General features: G+C 41.5%; 6 protein-coding genes across 9 annotated transcripts; 1 reads left to right on the top strand and 5 right to left on the bottom strand.

Annotated features, from left to right (window-relative positions):
• Positions 1 to 2,866: 2,866 nt before the first annotated feature.
• RB195_001423 (uncharacterized protein) lies at positions 2,867 to 4,154 on the bottom strand (the record flags this gene model as incomplete). The annotated part of the gene is made up of 5 exons (XM_064198183.1): positions 2,867 to 2,968; positions 3,299 to 3,358; positions 3,482 to 3,595; positions 3,692 to 3,757; positions 4,068 to 4,154. The coding sequence occupies 5 exons, from the start codon at positions 4,152 to 4,154 to the stop codon at positions 2,867 to 2,869; spliced, it is 429 nt and encodes a 142-aa protein (XP_064054064.1).
• Positions 4,155 to 5,998: 1,844 nt separating this feature from the next.
• Positions 5,999 to 6,526, bottom strand: RB195_001422 (uncharacterized protein; the record flags this gene model as incomplete). 2 transcript variants are annotated; one of them, XM_064198181.1, is made up of 1 exon in its annotated part: positions 5,999 to 6,526. In XM_064198181.1, the coding sequence occupies one exon, from the start codon at positions 6,524 to 6,526 to the stop codon at positions 5,999 to 6,001; it is 528 nt and encodes a 175-aa protein (XP_064054062.1). The 2 variants fall into 2 exon arrangements, with proteins under 2 accessions (XP_064054062.1, XP_064054063.1); XM_064198182.1 differs by having other exon boundaries at positions 5,999 to 6,475.
• Positions 6,527 to 6,528: 2 nt separating this feature from the next.
• RB195_001421 (uncharacterized protein) lies at positions 6,529 to 10,604 on the bottom strand (the record flags this gene model as incomplete). 3 transcript variants are annotated; one of them, XM_064198180.1, is made up of 7 exons in its annotated part: positions 6,529 to 6,689; positions 6,823 to 7,567; positions 9,447 to 9,617; positions 9,683 to 9,750; positions 9,808 to 9,826; positions 10,343 to 10,477; positions 10,563 to 10,604. In XM_064198180.1, the coding sequence occupies 7 exons, from the start codon at positions 10,602 to 10,604 to the stop codon at positions 6,529 to 6,531; spliced, it is 1,341 nt and encodes a 446-aa protein (XP_064054060.1). The 3 variants fall into 3 exon arrangements, with proteins under 3 accessions (XP_064054060.1, XP_064054061.1, XP_013293835.1); XM_013438381.2 differs by lacking the exons at positions 6,529 to 6,689; positions 6,823 to 7,567 and having other exon boundaries at positions 9,435 to 9,617; positions 9,683 to 9,826; XM_064198179.1 differs by lacking the exons at positions 6,529 to 6,689; positions 9,447 to 9,617; positions 9,683 to 9,750; ... (1 more) ...; positions 10,343 to 10,477; positions 10,563 to 10,604 and having other exon boundaries at positions 6,815 to 7,429.
• A 141-nt stretch (positions 10,605 to 10,745) lies between these two features.
• On the bottom strand, positions 10,746 to 15,148 carry RB195_001420 (uncharacterized protein; the record flags this gene model as incomplete). Its single annotated transcript, XM_013438380.1, has 3 exons — positions 10,746 to 10,889; positions 14,896 to 15,030; positions 15,092 to 15,148. The coding sequence occupies 3 exons, from the start codon at positions 15,146 to 15,148 to the stop codon at positions 10,746 to 10,748; spliced, it is 336 nt and encodes a 111-aa protein (XP_013293834.1).
• Positions 15,149 to 15,999: 851 nt separating this feature from the next.
• On the top strand, positions 16,000 to 18,298 carry RB195_001419 (uncharacterized protein; the record flags this gene model as incomplete). The annotated part of the gene is made up of 6 exons (XM_013438379.2): positions 16,000 to 16,122; positions 16,181 to 16,342; positions 16,935 to 17,038; positions 17,803 to 17,906; positions 17,975 to 18,110; positions 18,211 to 18,298. The coding sequence occupies 6 exons, from the start codon at positions 16,000 to 16,002 to the stop codon at positions 18,296 to 18,298; spliced, it is 717 nt and encodes a 238-aa protein (XP_013293833.2).
• Positions 18,299 to 18,373: 75 nt separating this feature from the next.
• On the bottom strand, positions 18,374 to 18,955 carry RB195_001418 (uncharacterized protein; the record flags this gene model as incomplete). Its single annotated transcript, XM_064198178.1, has 4 exons — positions 18,374 to 18,508; positions 18,581 to 18,613; positions 18,675 to 18,777; positions 18,948 to 18,955. The coding sequence occupies 4 exons, from the start codon at positions 18,953 to 18,955 to the stop codon at positions 18,374 to 18,376; spliced, it is 279 nt and encodes a 92-aa protein (XP_064054059.1).
• Between the last annotated feature and the right edge of the window lie 1,542 nt (positions 18,956 to 20,497).

Here is a 20,497-nt window from a genome sequence, read left to right as displayed (position 1 = left end):
GTAAAGAAATACAAAAACGTTTGCCTGCTCAAGGAAAACACCCAACCAACCAGAAGTAAAACATAGAGTTTGCACGAAATAATACTTATAAAATCAGTCACCCATGATTCTCTTTCATCTAACACTTGGAAACAGCTCTCTTTAGCAACAGTTATAGGCTAGTCTTTTTTTGTGAGAAGAATGAAACAAGAGAAAGATGAATAAACATCCAGAAATGTTAAAAATAGCAAGTGTAGTAGATTTTATCAATAATGGCTTCACTTTATCTTATTTCATGTAGTTTTATTCACATATGATAGTGTCTGCGCATGTATATTTTTGCTACATATAGTAGTGTCATACGTACGCAATTGCGTACGCGGCTTCTCTCGAGGCGGTCCGGTGGAGTGTTGCAGCTAGGAGCGTGGTGAAATCCTTACTGGCACCACCCATCGCTGCAGTTTGTGGCGGTCCCAACTCGGTTCCTACTGCTGCCTCCTCCGCACAGTTTCGACCGCGTACGCAAATGCACCGCAACTACACTTGTGATTCATGTCGCTTTGACCCGACTATACGAACGAAATATACAACAGCAGAAGCAGCTCTTTGGCAAACTACCGGTGTGCTAGTATAGTCAGGTCAACATCACATGAAGCACGGTGCAGTTGTGTAAGCGGTTGCGCTCGAAGCGGCGCGGTAGAGATAGCGGTTGGAATCGAGATGGGACCACCACGAACTGCAGCAATGAATGCTGATAGCAGGGGTGCTCGCACGGTCCCAACCGCTGCGCTCCACCGCACAACTTCGAGCACAACCGCTTACGCAACTGTCCGTACTTCATGTCGTTTTGACAGTACTATATGCTGAGGTGCAACCATCTTCATTCGATGCGAACATATCCAGACATTTTAACCGTTCACACTGCCCCGATTCTACAAGCGCAACAGATAAATTTTCAAATTTTCTATCCTATATTGGTCGTTGCACCACTTATCACTTGGGATAACAGAAATAAATTCTAAGATTTCTACAGAGGTTAGAATTCACAATCTTTTTTCATACGCATGACTCGATCAATCACACATTAGTGCTTCTATATTTTGATCTTGATAATTTTTGTTTATTTCGTGCACGGATGCATAATCTGCCACTGTAAAAGTTTTTCTTCTGCAACCGTTGGGTCCCACAAGGAAGAGGTCGTGAGGTTGACTTTATTATTACCACCATGCCTATTTGAAACGCATGGATTCCAGCACGAAACGACAAAAATTTGTGATTTTAAAATAGCAGTAACTACTGCATCAGTGTAATAGATAAATGGATGAATAGTAAGGAGACAAGAAAAACTTACAAAACCTGATAACGATATTAACGGTGAACTCTGTCGAATGTTAGTAGCTGTGCATTAACAGCTGCACATGAGCGCAGCGTTTTGAAAAACAGTGTTTCCACTGAGAACAAGTGATTGCATAGGGATGGGCCATGCGGTATGCGGGCAAATCACACGGATTTCCCCGCATCACTAACAGTGTAATCCCAACGACAGATGCAGACTGGTTGAGCACAGGCGCAGCGCAGCACAGGCACTTTTGTTAACGAAAAGCACTTCAAGGCCATGTGACAACCACTTGTGATCACAAACAAACATCATTCGAGTTTTTTTTTTAGTTTTAGGAAGACTTTTTGGGACTTGGAAGCAAGGAGTTTCGAAAAATGAAAACATCAGAACACCGGTTCCAACAGGAGTTGGAAGAACGGTACTCCTGTCCTTCTAACAAGCAACACAGGTTAAGAAGAATCGCTAAATATGTACAATGAATGAGATCTGAAAGTCAACAGCTTCTATCATGAAAGGGTGGAGTTATAACACCCTACCTTTTCGTCTAGAAATCAATGTTTTTGTAAGACAGCATGCACATTTTGGTGGCTACTGTAACATGTGTAGCAAACGATAAGGGAGCGTGTACTCAAGCACCTATTACTCAATACCAGAGCCAAGGCTGAAGTTTCCCACTACAGTACTGTGCAAGTTGAACAATTCCAACATTATGACACACTTTGAAGAAATTTGCAGGAATAACTTCTTTTGCAAAATTGGTTTAAAAAAGTACTAAAATGTAATATTTACCGTCTTCCCTCTTTAAGAACTAGATATACAAATCACCTCTCGTCATCTTAAAACGATGCAGAATGCTAAAACATCGGAAATATTTGACGACATTTCCTATAATGTCCGCAAAGCCAATGGCGCTAAAAAGTGACTTCATCATTCTTGATTGAAACTGGGATATGAGACAAAACCCACACAATCCACTCTTCTGTGAAATAATCCGTGCAATTAATAACGCAGAAGGAAGTTCTATGTTCGCAGAACTCAAGCATCTATGATCTTTTATTATTTTAAGGAGTACGGCTACACAATTTTAGGTTTAATATGCTTAGCCGCCGTATCAAACGTAAACTGCACACAAAACAAAAGAAAAATATTATTCCTTAAAAAAGATCAAAACAAATTACTAAAGAAGAATAGAATCTCTCATATACATGGCGCAATACATCCTTCAAATTTAAAGAAAATATTGGGAATCGTGGAAACCACGGTGTACAAGTACAGCTACATGATTGCAGAACAAAACACAACATAGCATACCGACACCATTCTTGAATGATAATAATATAGCTTTGAATTTCACGCAGCATTTAAAAGAAGATAGAGTGAAAGAGCATAATAAAATAGTGTGGTGGCAGTAAAGTGTGATAAGAAAATTGGAAGACCTACATGGATAGAAACCATGTATAAGCAACCATCTAGTGCACTATCAAATTAATGAAAATTAGAATGCTCACGACCGAGAAAGCGACATTGCCTGTTTCAAGAAAACAACAGCTATTCCAATGAAGTCAACATCAACAGCTGTTTGAGCACCTTGGTTTGACTCGTTTCACGAATTTCACCAGCAAGAAACATCTCATCAACGACCGAGTAAACCTAAAGAGTTATTTCTAACATATTACGACAAGAAAGAACACATTTGTTAATTTTTGCGTACAAAAATCTGACTGTGCTTTCAGAATTCATTTATGACGATCGAACAAAAAGAATAAATGCAAGTAAAATTGTAAGATTTGCTGGAACATCAAGATTTTCGCCCATTATCTGTGTTTATAGACCTCAGATAAAAATAGAACGTTAGTATAGTCTCAACTTTAAACGTAACTCAATCGGACAGGTTATGAAGGGTGTAAGGATATCCTAAGTAAAGAGATTCAAGAAAGGTGAAAACATTGCATTACACCAATATCGCAGAAATCTGCCTACCTTGTAAAAATTGAAAACAAGATCCAACTCACAAACGTTGTGGAAATATTCGTTAAGAACCTGCAATAAGGTATGACTGAGTTAATGACACTTTCACAGCAGAAAAAAAAAATCCATCGAAAATAGCACTAACAAAAAAAGCACGCCACCACAAGATGACGGAATATGTTGTAAAAAACTTACTTCTACAAAATTGTGGATAGCTTCTAAGTAATAAAGATTATTATCCATTATATCGACACAGATGCAAAAGTATAATCCTGCGTAACGCCGGTAGACTATCTTGAAATTTCGAAACTGAAAACAAGAATAGGGAAATGAGTAACTCAACAGAACTGGGACAAACTACCAATAGGAAATACTAGAAGCAAGAGCAAGGAGAAAACAAACAACCTCTACAAAATTCGTGTGTTTAGCATCTCGAACGGTAACGCAAGCATGGACTTCTTCTATCAGTTTCTGAATAGGTTTTACGTTCGGACAGTTATCACTTTCCCGAAGGAAATAACAAATTGATAGTAAAAATGAAATTTACTATGACCTTTGTTCACAACAACAAGATATATGAACAAGGAAATGCAAATAAATAGTAATCTACATAATAAAAAGAAACTGGTTTCAAAAAGTGACTACAAATCTAGAATACGAAGACGTAAATATAAACGAAATGAAGTTGAAAATGCACAAAGTTCCATACATACTGTGACTAGAAACCACAATGGTAAACTTCAGTGCTGATTTTTCAAAGAAAAAGAAACTGAAGAAATACCTGCTTTTCATCGTCATCAAAATGCATATACCATTTTGCAAGTCGGGTTTTTCCTGCCCTATTCTGGATCAGGATGAAACGAATCATCCCAAGTCTGGAAAGCTGATTAGTAGCTGGAACTAAATGCGGTTTGAAAAGTGATACTATCGCAAAAAAGAAAGCATACGTTCAATGCGCTTCATTTAAAAAAGTATGAAAAATATTCTCGAAATAAAACCACTTGTGCTAAGGTATGTACGAATTCATCGATGAAAGATCAAAAGGGGACCTATTTGGGATCAAGCCAGGATTTATAATTATTTCATCAATAAGCATGCTAGTCGAGAAGAAAAAAGATGAGGGACATCTTCCGAATTTTCCACCTTGCTTTTAGTTAGAAAATTGAGAACAATACAACAAGTAGTACTACATAAAAGAAACAAATGCAGAAGTTCTCACGAATTCTTAAAAATGAAAGAAATGACGAACACAGTTGTTCCCTATCTTTCTTGCCACATTATAAATGCGCTCTGATTTTACTTAAACTGAAGCTAACAATCAGATCTCTCAGTGAGATTACCAAATCATGAGCTTTTCCGGATTGCTACATAACAAATCAATTCGACCTCAACCATTTTCAGCTCTGTTAAGAAGATACATAAGCTTTTTCGATTCAACGTCACCTTTAAAACTTTGAAAACTGAGACAACTCTCGAAAACGCTTAAAAACAACTTTTTAGACGAGGAAACATTTTCTAGCTCATGGAGGAATCTGAGAACTGACTTCGAAGTTCGAAGTGCAGCACAGCGTATACGTGGGGCAACTATAGAATTAAAATATGAAAGCGATGATAACGCGATAGTTCTGTGGCTTATTCTTACCCGAAGGTTCCTTAAGCAATTCTGTTATTATTTCAATGAGTGAGAGTGTCTAGCCTGCTAACACCTTCCCGGACAAATGTGTTCTTTTTTTCTGTCTGTGATGTTCTATTTATTTGACAAAAATGATCTCACCCATGGCTGTTTTTGAAACGAAACAAAGATGAAAGGGGCGATATGTACGACGAAAGTTCCTACAGTAACACAGGGATAAAAAATTGCATAATGGTGTTAGAAATAACATATTGTCAACACTGGAATGTCTTAAAATCTCGGATCTCGAGATCTCGGTAGCATTTATTAAGCGTGATGAATTGTTGTTAGTGAGGATGAAAGAGAAATGAATGCAAGTGTGCCACATTTGCCTACCGTGAAGAAAAATGGATTGCGAACGTTAGACGAAAACCGCAAAACAGCGTAAAACATGGGTCATTTTATGTGAAAGGAACTGGATAATGAATCACATTGTGAGATCTCACTATTTGAACCAAAAAACAGGAATAAAGCAAAAGGAAATGGAGATTTACTACTAAAAAACTACATTCCCATATACAAGCCGACGGCGGAGAGGAGCTATTGATTATCCGCACCCGCCCAATTCCTTGTTTCGGCAGGATGCCAACACTTTCGTTCCAGTCGTTGCTGGACCTACCAGGTGGAGATGCTTCCTTCATCTTCAACGCATTTCGACATTTATCGGTCTTTTTCTGTTGGTTTTCCCAACATAGGATATATATGTATATTCGTAAGAACATAGTAAAGCATTATCGATGTACGAAACGAGGAGTCTCCAAAGCAAAAGAAAACGTCGTTCAGTCTGCTGATTGTTGCTCCAGAAATTGTCCCTGATCGCCTCGATCACCTTGCCTCCCGTTCATCTTCGAACTGGTCGAGCGGGCGCCACTAATTCTTCCATTTGTCCCGGTCGCGTGCCAGAGTAGCCCAGTGGTTCCTCCTTCCGCGTGGGACACGAAGAGCACCATACTTTTCTTTGAAGGACTTCGTGAAGAAATCTGACCATCGGGTCGGCGGTCTTTCTGTAGTGCGCTTAATATCGCGGGGAACCCAGTCGCTCACGGCTCTGGTCCAACGGTTGTTGTGTTAAAGCGCATCACGTGTCCGGCCCACCTTATTTTACTTTCCTTGGCAAACGCGGCGGCGTCTCTAATCTTCGATCGCTGACGTAGAAGAGAACTTCGAATCCCGTCTCTCGCTTGCGTGAAACGGGATACTTCTAGCATCACTCTCTCAATTGCGCGTTCAATGACGCTCACCGCGTTTTCTTCCTGCTTGCGAAATGCCCAGGTTTCCGAAGCATAGGTGAAAGCAGGAAGTACTGTGGTGTTGAAGAGGTGAGCACGGAGCCGGGTGTTCCTGGTCTTCTTCACTACATCCTCGATGCTCTTGTACGCTCCCCAAGCCGCTCGTCTCCTCCTGCCCAGCTCGGGGGTCAGGTCGTTCATCATTTCAGTTCCCGACCCAGATAAACGTAGCTGGTGCATTCGGATATGTTCGTTCCGTTGAGCGTGAATGGGGCATCCGAGACCCATCCGTTCCGCATGAACATCGTCTTTTGCAGATTCAGCTGAAGACCGATGCATCCTCATGTTTCGTCGAATTCGGTCAGCATTCGTTCCGCTTGGCTGATGCTAGGTGTTATCAGTACGATGTCATCAGCAAAGCGCAAATGGTGTAGCTGCCGACCATCAATCTTCACTCCCATATCGTCCCATTCCAACTTTCGCATTGCGTTCTCGATGGTGGCTGTGAATATTTTGGGTGAGATTGTATCACCCTGTCGGACTTCCCTCTTCACGTCAATGATGATACTCTTGTAGAATGGCGAAATTCCGGTCGAAGTTACTGTACAACTCTCGAAGTACCTTTATTTACTGACTAGGGACGCCTTGGTTGTCCAAGGCTTCCACGACCACTTCCGTCTCAACTGAGTCGAAGGCCTTTTTCAAGTCGATGAAGGTGAGACAGAGCGGCATCTTGTACTTTCGTGATACCTCGATGAGTTTCGAAACAGTGTGAATGTGGTCAAACGTGCTGAATCCTTTTCGAAACCCTGCTTGCTCGCATGGCTGTCCTTCATCCAAGACTTTTTCAATCCTATTAAGGACCACTCTTGTAAAGAGCTTGTAGATGACGGACAGTAAACAGATTGGACGATAGTTGCCGATGTCATGTGGATCTCCCTTTTTATACAGCAACACTATCTTGCTGGTCTTCCACTGTTTAGGAACCTTGCATTCCGACAGATAACGTGTAAAGAGCCTCGCCCGGGTGTTCATGAGTACTGGCGGAAGGTTCTTCAGTTGTTCTGGTCTTATTCTGTCCGGACCGGGTGCCGTACGATTTCTTACCGACCTGATAGCATGTCCTATTTCGGACGGGAGAACCTCTGGAATGACATGTCCGTCTTCCCTCAGATGGTGAGGAGGCAAGTGAACATGGCTGTCGAAGAGATCGGAGTAGAAGTCGTAGATGATTATCTCCATCCCCTTTCTCGATGCAATAGTTGTTCCTTCGGGTCCCGGAGAGCAGTCATCCTTGTCTTGCGACTGGCGAAGTCTCGACGGTATAGCGAATGCTTTTCCCCGCCTCTGCAGCTTCAGCCAGTACTTCTGCTCTTCTCTCTTTAAGGTCTTCCTTTATCGCCTTTCTGCGAAGCCTTGCGAGAGAAATTGTCTTAAGAAACGGAAATCCCTGTCCTACGTCATCCATGTTGTACAGTTTAACTCTCAAGCATGCGGCAAAATGCAACATCGTCAGCATGCGAACGGTCCTCTCGTTCTGTTTATGGATAACTTATCGATTTACTAAGTTTTCCCTCATGTTCCTTTCCAGCTTTTCTAATATTTTTATTTTTCTATCCAACAGCAAGGATATTCCAGTAAAAAATACAGCCAACAGAATACTCGATAACGTTCGTCTATCGATCAGATAAATTGGTCCTTTCAGCCTAGGACTCAAACTGCTGCGAATTAACGTATTAATAGTCGTGTAAAGGAAATTATGGGACATTTAGTATTAATTAATTAATTCCCAATATTTGCTTCGGAAGAGTTGCTACAGCTGCCTAAAGGCATCACCCACGAATCTGAAGTGGTGCGGATTTCAGGTGGAGTACTCGTATACGGGATCGTAGATTATGGAGAGGTGGGTGATTCCGTCCATTTCTTCCTAACTGCCGTAAAAAAACGGCCAGAAAGATGCGGCGCCGCACAAGGCTGGCGCGCTCCAGTCGAACTCCTCGTAGAAAAAAAACGCGCTAAAAAGCCCGAAGCTGTATCTGCCGGTCTGTTTTTTACGGCAATTAGGAAGAAATGGATGGAATCACTCTTCTCCCCATAATCTACTATGCCGTATACGAATACTCCACCTGAAATCCGTACCACCTTAGATTCGTGGAGTGATGCCTTTAACAAGAAATCTCGCTGTGCTTTCCTGCTTTGTTGGGGTAAAATGTAGTTGTTGGAGAAGGGACGGAGAGGGGGCACTCAGTTGCGCCCTTATCTCTCGAAGTAAATAATCAAATCAGTCGGGGTCCTAAGGCCTAAGCATTAGTCTTAGAGCATCTATGACATGTAAACTTTAGTTACTAAGAGAAAAAAGTAAGTCAGAGCTTCGGGAAATAAGGGCGCCACTGAGTACCCCCAACTACATTTTTCCCGCTTTGTTACAATGCCCACAGTTGACCTTATCGTAATTCGTCATGTTCATAACAGTAATAATACTATCGTACATCGTCTTTTTGTCTGGATCTTCTGGACAGTTCGAAACCACACTTCCTTCTCTATTTTCCTATCCACGACAATATATTGGCGGAAACTTAGTAATCTTGTAGCATTTTGGACGACATTAACTAACTCATGTTCAGTGAAAGTGTCCTCAAGTGTCGCCGATGTTTAGTCGGCTCAAAGCGACACGAAGCGTGCAGTTTCATAAGCGGCTGCCTTTGAAGCGGCGCGGTGGAGACGGCGGATGGAATTGACGTGGGGTCGTCGCGAATTAACCATGAGCGGTGATAGCATCACTGCAGTGCATAGCAGCCCTCCTAGATCCTATCCGCTACGCTCTACCACGCCGCTTCGAGCGCAGCCGCTTACGCAACCGCACCGTGCTTCATGTCGTTTTGACCCTACTATATAGATATTGCCTAAGAAATAGTATGGATGCAAAAAGAAATAGCAGCAAATTCATTTCATATGGATTAAATACCATTTTGATATTATTAAGCATTTAAATAATGTTACCTTCTGAACAGTGATGATGGGAGAATGAATAGCCTTCAGCAACAAAGACAGCAAATTTCGAAAGCAGTACGTATTCACTGTTAACAGTTACAATAAAATACATAAAAATCTACGAAGAAGTTAAGTAGTAGACGATAAATATTTCGTAAAACAGAGATCTTCTCAAGTTAATCATTATATGAACCAGATTTCTAAAGCAGTAGCAAAGAAAACCATTAACAGGAGTGGAGAAAAATAATATATGATGCTAGAAGATCACAGATTCCATAGCTAGTAGTCGGCGTTTGATCTCAACTCCCGAGCTGAAGCCGCCCAGCGATCCGTCCGAGGCAACTACTCGATGGCATGGAATCACAACAGGTAGAACATTCGCTCCACAAGCTTGAGCAACAGCGCGATAAGCGGTTGGGCGACCCATTAACTTGGCAACCTGATGAGAAGCGAGAAGTTCATTGCGTCAATCAAGAATATACAGCTACCCAAGACGGGCGATACCTCTGCGTAGCTCTTGGTTGTTCCATATGGAATGCGCAACAGCTGCTTGTATACCTCTCTTCGAAAATCTGAACACCGCTCGAATAAATGCTCAGAAATCGATATGTTCTCTGTAGTTTTCTCACCATTGAGCATTTTCGTGATCTACAATGTGATTCATTGATGCGCAGAGATGAACTGAAAATGAGCTGGGGCGATCAAGTTGAAAGGCATTGCAATTACAGATCTCATGAGAAATGTCAACTTAAAATTTGAAATGGAACTAAATAAGCTAGAAATGTCGCAGTGTTCTGGATCCGGGAACACTTCAAAGTGCTTGTGTGTTTGGAAAGGAGAGAGCACCGCTTGTTTTCTGCGTTGGTAAGGATTCGTGGCATCTGTCTCCCCGTACTACCTCTACACACTACTCCTATCTGGACTAAATTGTCTCAGACGACCACTAATGTTTTCGAAAATGAGGAACAGATGATGTTCCGGAACGCTGCGAAACTCCAGCCATTTTTTAAAGACATTGAAGAGAGACCGAGCATAGCAGTCAGGGAAGCGAGGGAGGAATACGCACAGCAAACCATGAGGGTTGAATCACGATGAATCCGCTATTCCACAGCACATAAACTTCTAAACCTAGTTTCACTCCTACTAAAAAAATAAAATGCTCACATCCTTCACATTAGCAATGTGACCCTCGGCAAATTTAACTGTTGGATAGATCTTAGCTAAGTCTGTAATGGCATCAGATTTGTACGAATGAAATAAAAGGGCACATAACTTTTGGTCGATCTCAGCAACAAGCACCTGCAAGTACTACATATTTGACTTGCCAATATAACCCACCTTTTCAACACAACCATTAAAATATACTAAAAAATGAACTTATTACCTCTTCAAAAGGGCTTGAGATGAATTCATACACACCCCGCATCTAGAAGAAACAAATTTCACGTTTCTTTGCTAAACTAGATGACTACGATTCGCCAACACGACAAATATACTGTCTTGTGCATATTACAAATGTACAAATGTAGGTTTATGGAAGAAATAACATTTATTCATAACAAACAATTCAATCGAAAAGACCGAAGCCCATGTCGTCATCAGACTCCTCCTTCTCTTCTTTTTTGGCTGGTTTTGCCTCCTCGGCAGGGGCAGCAGCTGCTGCTGGAGCAGCACCTCCAGCAGCGGGAGCAGGACCAGCTCCACCTGAGATCTGAATGGAGAATTTGTGCAAAAAGTAAAGAAAATTGACAAAACACGAAAAACTCCTGGAAGAAAGCATGGCACAACATCATTTTAGTTAAATATGGAGAACTTGGTATTTGTTTCTCCGGATTAGATTTATTTGCGAGGAATTACATATCGCTGCCATATGATTACTTGGTACCACTATCTTCAAAGTATGCATTTGTTATCCCAAGTAGGACATAGATGAAATAATCAATCAATCCAAAAGTTCTAATTTTTGCTAGAATACCTTTTCTAAACGTTCACCAGGCAATGACGCTCTTATTTCTCGACGCTTTAACTTACTTCTTTCTCTTAATAACTTTAGCTTATATTTCATAGATCCTCTAAGATTAATGGTTAGTTCCTAGGGCCCCGACTGATTTGATTATTTACCTAATAAGGGCGCCACCTAGTTCCCCCCATCCAACTACACTTTACCCCACCGTCATTACCCTTTGCATGCAGACCTTTCCAAAATGGTGAAATATACAATATCAGTCTGAATGTCCGGCTAAAGCCGGACTTCAGACTTTCGGTGGTTTTAGCTTCGCTCCCCTTGACTGATCAATGAAAGTTGATAGTAGTGGTATTTTCTGTAAAATTAGATTTGTGTTTTTTAACAACGCTTTCCTTCTCTTCTTTATATTATAAATTAAGGCGAAAGATTACGGAGTTTTCCTTCTAAACGCGTCAATTCTACATTTGAAAAGTATTCGACCATCAGCTACACATACTCCTTCGATGCCAGAATAATGTAGATACGATTTGAAAGCATTACTCGAAGTATGGGTATTCCTCCTGATTTCCCCCTATAGTTATCATAGAATGATGTTTTAACATAAAATGACGTGAAAGACATCATCCTACTGATAAAGATAACGTTCCACGTCAGATCATATAAACATCTTGCTACTATTTAAGCATCCGTTTGCATGCGTGTTTCCACTTTCTGAGAACTACAAACTACAAAAAAAAAAAACAATGCTACAAACTTGAGGCGAATAAAGAAGGAAATAGGCACGCGGAGGAGTCATAAAGGTGAAGAGCAAAGCGCCCAGTGGTCACGGCTGTGAAAAAGGTCCAACCATTTATCTTTTGCGTCATGCACACTAACTTATTGCGCACCAATGACCGGGTCCACCGATGCCGGTGGATCCGTCGCACCCGATATTATAGCAATCTGGCGCCGGCACACCAATCTGACGCCGTTGGACCCATCGTACACCCTCCCATAGGTATCTGGCGCCGGCGCACCAACCTGTCGCCGGTGGACCCGTCGCACCCCTTCTATGGGTATCTGGCGCCGGTGGACCCGTCGCACCCCCTTCTAGAGGTATCTGGCGCCGGTGGGCCCGTCGCACCCCCTCCCATAGGTATCTGGCGCCGGTGGACCCGTCGCACCCCCTTCCATAGGTATCTGGCGCCGATGGACCCGTCGCACCCCCTTCCATAGGTATCTGGCGCCGGCGCGCCAATCCGACACCGCAGGACCCGTCGCAACCCATATAATAACTATCTGGCGCCGGCGCGCCAGTGAACGCCGATGGACCCGCCGCACCCCCTTCTATAGGTATCTGACCCCAGCGCACCAATCCGACGCCGGGTGGACCCGTCGCTCGCCCTTTTTCGAATTTCGTGACACACACACAAAGCTCGTTATTATATATCATGATAGCAGCCTCAGTTATTTGTACTTATATGCAATACAGGAACCGTTCTTCCACCTATCACAAAAAGACAACACAGATACTGTAAATACGGTCAACAGATGTAGGTCCATCTTCAGTTGCAATTTGCACGTTCACAATTAGTTACAACTTAGAAAGAGCTGTCATACGCAAACTAGAGGGAAAATACACCAACAAAAAATAAAAACGATAAGGCTGCGCAGAGAACTGGAAACATAGATGCGATAGTCGGAGGGGGTGTTCCGACCCTTTCACTTTTGGACGGTTGGGGGAGAGACCTCTTCACCTTTGGACGGTTGGCAAAAGAACTCCCTCATTTTTGGATTACTGGCGAAGGGATCCTCACCACTTGAGCGCCCCATGAGCTAGACTCCTTCACCTGAGGAGGGTCCGTCTCCTCTTCACCTTTGGACGGTTGGCAAAAGAACTCCTCTCCTCCCTATCACACCTATGACTGTAAAGCGGCATTTCCAGAATTGGTAGAAAAAATAAGCGAAATTACAACAGGTATTTCTCACTCGCGTGACTTTAACATACATTCATTTACATGAAGCAAAAGTTCTTCATCAGAAAGGTACGCTTCCTCATCCATTATTCACGGATGTGGAGAGAGATCTAAATGATGACGGAAAGAACATCTAGATTTCCGTCAAATGAATCTGGTAACCAAAAATCCGTAAAATTCTTGCATATTGAAACTATCAATAATCAAGCTATCAGTAAAATCTACGTAATACAAGGTTAACCACCAAAATTATAAAATATAAAATATATAAAATTTAAAGGCATCACCCCACGAATCTGAGGTGGTAGGGATTTTAGGTGAAGTATTCGTATATGGGATAGTAGATTATGGAGAAGAGGGCGATTCCGTCCATTTCTCCCTAATTCGAACTCTTTGTAGAAAATAGCGCGCCGGAACGCCCGGCACCGTATCTTCCGGGGCGTTTTTTACGGCAATTAGGAATAATTGACGGGATCACTCTCTCTCCATAGTCTACGATCCCGTATACGAATACTCCACCTGAAATCCGTACCACCTCAGATTCGTGGGGTGATACCTTTAAGGCACTAAACAGTACCCCCTAAGACAACGGTCTGCTAGTTTTGCTGTTTTGACAACCCTCCTCCTATTAATTAAGAAAAACCGATTGATATCTGATCCGAATAACAGACTACAACATGGGCTTTAGATGTTGATGATGTGATCAAACAGCAACCACATTAATACACACTTATAGTCGGGGACAAAACGATATGAAGTACGGTGCAGCTGCACGAGTGGTCGAGCTGGAGCAGCGCGGTTTTTGACTGCTCGCAGGCGGTTTGCTTGGCAATTTGTCGAACTTCGCCAAATGACTCTCTTGTATCGATATTGACCGCATTTTTTTTCGTTTTCATTCTTTTTGCTTTTCCTTCTGATTTTTTTTTATATTTCTTTCTTCGAATTTTTGTCATGTATGCTGCATTTAGTTTTGCTGCAGAGATCCATATTGTGTCGGTATTCTTCTTGAGTTATTGTATCACTTTTGTTCACATACTTATTTTCATGTAGATGTTCTTTTTTTGTTCGTAAGGGAGGGAGAGTAGGCGAAGAAACAAAAAAGAACATTAACATAGAAATAGACACAATTTTGAACCAAATTTCAAAAGCAAAACATGAACAAAAGCGATACTATAACTTGTGTTAATGTTCTTTTTTGTTCCTTCGCCTATTCTCCCTCCCTTACAGACAAAAAAGTTGTTTTTGTTCATGACTTATTTTCATAAATAAGTCATGAACAAAAACAATACAATAACTTAAGAACAATACAGCTACGATATAGATCTCTACGGCAAAAGCAAATACAGCAAACATAACAAAAATACGAAAAAAAAAGGACATAATAGACGATATAATCAAGAAGAAAAGCAAAAAATAATGAAAACGAAGAAAAATCCACTAATATCTATCCGGGTGACGGTATTTGGAAAATTGCCAAGAAAACCGCTCACGAGACGCAACTACACCGTGCTTCATGTCGTTTTGACCCCGACTACACAAAGTGGAAAGCGCGGAACCAAAAGAAAGTTGGATACAGCTTAATACGGTGAGTATTCCTGCCCGACCATAGAGTTTTGTTTTTGTCTTGTCAGATCGGAAAGACAATTTTTGCAAATATATTTGTTCACCTAAGACAAACATTGAAGAATACAAAACAAAGAAGATTTTCTTTCTATTCATCGGGAGCCAACATTTAGAGTAAGTACCAAATTAAGGTAAGAGAATCAGAAATAGAAAGACATTAGATAACATGTTACCGAAACTAATCCAGATGATCCCTCGGCAATGACTTCTTCAATGCTCTTGCCCTGTAGCCGGGAAATAACCAACTTGGCAGTTTCAACATCAGTGTCGACTCCGACTGCTCCGAGGATGTTTTTCAAATCCTCAAGCTAAAAAAAGTCGCAATTATCGTAATACAAAATCTCAGAAATTCACAGAAGCTTAGCTAACCTTTGGAGAGTGGTTTCCACCAGCAAGGGCGAGGAGATAGGCAGAAATATAACGCATTTTACCTTAAAACGGGATGTGAAATGCTAAAACAAGCTAACAGACTAGTGACATTCTCGACATAAAAAAAGCGAAGAATGGAGATGTTGACGAAGACGACTACAAACAAATTCCGTGATCTGTCGATGAAGGAACAAGAGAATTACTTGTTAACATTACTCATCTACAAAGATCAACAAGGCTTAGACTTAGGTTCCACCAGACGAAAACAAAAGAAGTATTTCAAGGGCATTGCAATGAATAGAACCAACTACGAGGTTTTGTATCAAACTCCACAGTAACCCAGGTGAATAGCCTTTATTAAACGCTAAAAATCCCGACCGCCTAGTCTTCCTTGATAGGAGAAGACGCAATATACAATCACAGCCCACCCAGAACCATTTCCCACTTAGGATCCTACAGAAAGGAAATGTTATGGACGAACTTCCCCCAAAAAACGATGGGAATTTTAGGCCAGCCAAGAAATGTCACCCTCAGTTCACTAACGAATAAAATGGAGAACTCGTACTCAGTGACCGCGCGCGGCGTTTTTTGCCCGTCCGAGGGTTTCCTAGCCCGAAGTAGGTGCAGTGTTGGAGAAGTGGCGACGTCTTCAATGTAGTCTTTAATTCGATGTTTTTCGTGGTTTCTCAGTTGTATAACAATCTGTTGTACAGTAAATTGAAGAATAACTCTAGAATGTCTAGCGATAGTGTTTCTTCCTTTTGCAGTGTATATGCATTTTTTCTTTTCTTCTCTTTGTAGATGGACTCATGCCTGTACGTAGTTCGAGGTCGACTGTTCTATTGTGTCTTTTTATATGTAAATCTTGCTGCTTTTCGCCTTCACTGTCCTTACATGAATTTTTGCAGATGTTATCTATGTTACGCCTTTCAAGAAATTTGCTACAACCAACAACATCAGCTAGAGCCTCTCACTTCGGAGCAGTACATAATAAAACAAACTTGGAAGCAAATTTAGATGTTGATGAGCTTGTGAGAAAAGGGCTTTTGTTCTTTTCCGAGTAGAAATCTCAGTTAAATCTTTTTCCAGACCATAGCAAGCAAAAGTTTTTCTCTTTTCCCGTCTCCCAAAGTGGTTGTACCCACATTTGATTTGACTCGAAGACTTGGAGCATTATTCTCACAAGCAGTCTACCAACTAGTTTACGAACGAGCCTACACCAAGGAAGGTCTAGTCCGTGCCGCCAATGAGGTAAATGAAAATGTTAGAGGAATTCAGCTGTTCGTTTCAAATACAAGACTATACGAGCCTTTTCCGAAATAATAAATAATCGGTTACTGCTTGCCAGGAACATTAATTGAGACAAGAGAGCAAATTTGAATAGATCTACTCAGTGTTACATTGGTATAATTCGTTACGTGAACTTTATCCTTATCCTATCTCTGCTTAAAGGCATCACCCCACGAATCTGGAGTGGTACGGATTTCCGGTGCAGTATTCGTATACGGGGTCGTAAATGATGGGGAGGAGGGTGATTCCGTTCATTTCTTCCCAATTACCGTACAAAATGGCCCGAAAGATACGGCACACTATTCCCCACAAGGAGTTCGACTGGAGCGCGCCAGCTGTGTGCGACGCCGCATCTTCCGGGCCGTTTTTTACGGCAATTAGGAAGAAATGAACGGAATCACACCCCTCTCCATAATCTACTATCCCGTACGAATACTCCACCTGAAATCCGTACCACCGCAGATTCGTGGGGTGATGCCTTTAAGCGGTGAACATTTCAATTTTCCTCAGTAGGAACACTAGAACAATAATCTCGTTTGTAAGATCTTTTCAGGGCTTATCAGTGTTAGGAGCATGTATTGCCAATGAAGAGTGGGATAGGATGAGCTTAGTCGCATCTAAGGATCTTGTGGAACAAGCTAAAATAGCTAGGCGGAGGTGTGTCAGTTTTGATATTAAATCTGTATGAACTGAATTTTTCGGATTCCTATTAGTACCATACATGCGGTAGTCGGATCCTGTGTTCCTAACCCTTCACCTTTGGACGGGTGGCAAAGGGATCCTCCTCACCCGAGCTGCTCCCTTGAGGTAGACCATCTTTATTTGAGGGTCCGGCTCCTCCTTACCGCGCCTGGTTAGTATGAACCATAATCGTGCAATCTAGTTATAAAATATGCTTTTGAAACGATGCAGCAATATTTCTTTATATGTTTTGTCACTTTTGTATGGAAGCGTAGAGAGTGAAGGGAAGTATGTTATTGTATTCCCCGCGCACTTCATGACAAGATCAAGAAATTTCCCTTCATCATTTTAGTGCTCCGATATCACCCATCTGTGTTCTTATTTCTGGAAGTGAACAACTAAGTCAGACGGGCCCTAAAACCTAAACATTAGTTTTGGAGAATCTAGGACATGTAGGCTAAAACCGCTAAAAGAAAAAAGGAAGTTGGAGCTTCCAGAAGTAAGAGCACAGTTTAGTGCCGCAGTTACGCGTTACTTCTCTTTTCTTTTTCTTTCAACCCTACAGGCAATTGCTATGCTAGATTTCCTATTCCAAATTTCTTTTTCACAGGGTTTAAGGTACCTTCGTAGAGAAATTTTTCTTTTGACACATGCTCTATCTTGTGATGGTTGCTAACTATTAGTCAAAGTCAGTTCTTTGAAAGATGAAAGTATGTAATTTCACTTATTCACTTTTTTAGATGCACCGAGCAACAGCTACCCCTGCTACGATTTAGCCCTGATGACGTTGTCTTGTCTTTCATCCATTCTACTTTACTTTCTGGCAGAGATTTCCGAAATAGGAGTGAGCCTCAAGATATCTTACTTACAAGTTTTATTACCTTTTAGAAGAGAAAACTTTTCTTTTTTCAGAAGCCGAACAAGGAGTAATAAGTATTTATTTCACTATTGCCTCTTTCATTCGTAAAAACAAATCTGTCCCATGGGAAGCAACACTACCTCAGCTACTGGATAAATATAAAAACGACGTTATCGCCTCAAATGTTACGTGAGTACCACATCCTTTCACTTTCTAATGAACTACTATTTACATACGATTGGAATGTTTTTATAGATTGAAAGTACTCTTAAACCATCTATCTTTTAAGGTTTGCTCGCAATTTGAGTCCGCTTGGTCATTGGAAGGCGACAGGAGTCAATTTTTTCGAAATTAATGATATAGTTGAACGACGATGACATCGTAATTCGTGATAATCAGTGATAGAAAAGTATACTATATTTGCTACACTGCAAGGAATGAAGTGTTTTACTTTACCGTAGGATGACTACATGTGGAGCACTTATAAAACGGTTTGAAAACTTTTCGTTCCGTACGTACTTTGATGCAACAACTTCCTGCACACACAGATGCAGCTGGCGCAAAAATTTGTGCTCGGTCCTAGAATGCTGCACACGAGAAAATGTCGGAATGAATGAATTGACAGCCGTCTTTGACAAAAAGAAATCTCTAGAACCTACACAGTGATCCGAATCACGTACCACATAAGGTCCCTGATAGATTCCAATGAATCAAGTACCAAATCGTTCTCGAAGAAATCGTCTTCAAAGTCACCTGAGAACCAGGGAAGTAGAACGTCGTTTGGGGCACCTTGTCAGCCCGTTGCCTGTTGCTTTTTTCAATATTCACAACTATAAATGCCGACAACAATTCACAGCTAGACAAGCAAGTAAAGAGTAAGATCCATAAAAAATCTAATCAATACTCCTAGGTGAATTGTAGGAGTGCATAGTTTTCAATGATATTTTGTATAGAGCTCCAACACATCAAGACCAATAGGTCCTAGAGCAGTGCCGTCATTATTGAGACGTATATCGAGCGTGTCACCTGTTCATCTTAGATGATCCTGGAATACTATTGCTACTAATACTACTATTTGCAATGTCATCTCACAAAAACTACGAATTTCCTGAAAATGACTATCCAACTGAAGCTTCAGAAGCACGTGTCGTGTCAGAATGTCAATTCAGTTACGAGGCAGATGATGTCCTGTTCTATGAGATGTGTTTCTGAAACCATCTACCTAACTTATCTCTCTATGCGTGTTTGGTTATTCTACCATCTAAAAACGCCGATGCGTCGTTGTAGACGTCTCAAATAACCTATAAATAAAGGATAAAGGGTAGTGTGGCATCAATCAATCCCTTTGAGAGGCCCCACCGCGTTCACTTCAACTAAGAACCGTTTGAGTTTTACGAATGCGCAAGTACTGCACAACGACTAACAGGGGCTAGCCGATTTGTTAAAGGCATCACCCCACGAATCTGAGGTGGTGCAGATTTCAGGTGGAGTATTCGTATACGGGATGGGAGACTACGGAGAGGGAGGTGACTCCGTCCATTTCTTGCTAATTGCCGTAAAAAACGGCCCGGAAGATGCGGCGCCGCACAAGACTGGCGCGCTCCAATCGAACCTCTTGTACAAAATGGTGCGCCAAAACGAATGAAGCCGTATCTTCCGGGCCGTTTTTTACGGCAATTAGGAAGAAATGGACGGAATCACCCCCCTCTCCGTAGTTTCCCATCCCGTATGCGAATACTCCACCTGAAATCTGCACCACCTCAGATTCGTGGGGTGATGCCTTTAAGTCAGCGTTTTTATCCTCCCAGACAAGTCTGGCACCAATTTATCGACCCTCAGTTTTCCCTTCCCAACCATTTCGCTGCCGCGTCTAAGTCCACTTGTTTTGAGCAAAAACAAAACGTTTTTTACGCATTAATTCCACTTCATGTGTTATTATTAATGTTGTTATATATGAAAAAAAGAATAGATGATAATGTAACTGCCCAACCCATTCAAATGTATCTAAAATTTAAGTTACTTCCTGAATTTATCGACAAAAAAAACGAAGTTGAAAGAACAGTTACCTAGTAGTAAAATTCATGCAGTTAAAACAACCAAGGTAACGTATTTCCGTTGCCAAGAAGTCGGTTAACAGAAGCCAAGAAAAAAAATTGAAACGCCTTGAAAACAGCCGAAACAGGGCAGCGCTCCAAATCGTATCGCAGGAAATATCAGAACCATGAAGACATCGCTCGAATTTGATCTATTGTCGCACGAAACAGAAATCTCTTCAAAAAACTTTGAAAAGTTGCATGCCTGTGCCGCAGTAGCAGTCAAATCTAACTGTTGAATATTTGACTACGGTGGATGCCAATTTTTGTACGCAATTGCACGCTGGAAGATAATGTTTGGACAGATTCACTGCTCCCTCCCGACTTAACGCAATCTCTCGCGGCGGAGGAGGGTCGGCGATGAAGGACGATGCAAGTGTTCAATACTGCCGCGATTTTCGCTCATGTTGCTGTCACATTACTTCATTAAATGTTTCTAGTACAGAAGAGCTGTTTGTTTTTCCAGCGACATTTTCAATTTCA

The sequence above is a fragment of the Necator americanus genome, chromosome IV (assembly GCF_031761385.1).
Source record: "Necator americanus strain Aroian chromosome IV, whole genome shotgun sequence".
Taxonomy (NCBI): domain Eukaryota; kingdom Metazoa; phylum Nematoda; class Chromadorea; order Rhabditida; family Ancylostomatidae; genus Necator; species Necator americanus.
Note: the sequence above shows the minus strand (reverse complement) of the source record. Positions and strands in the feature narration are given on the sequence as shown.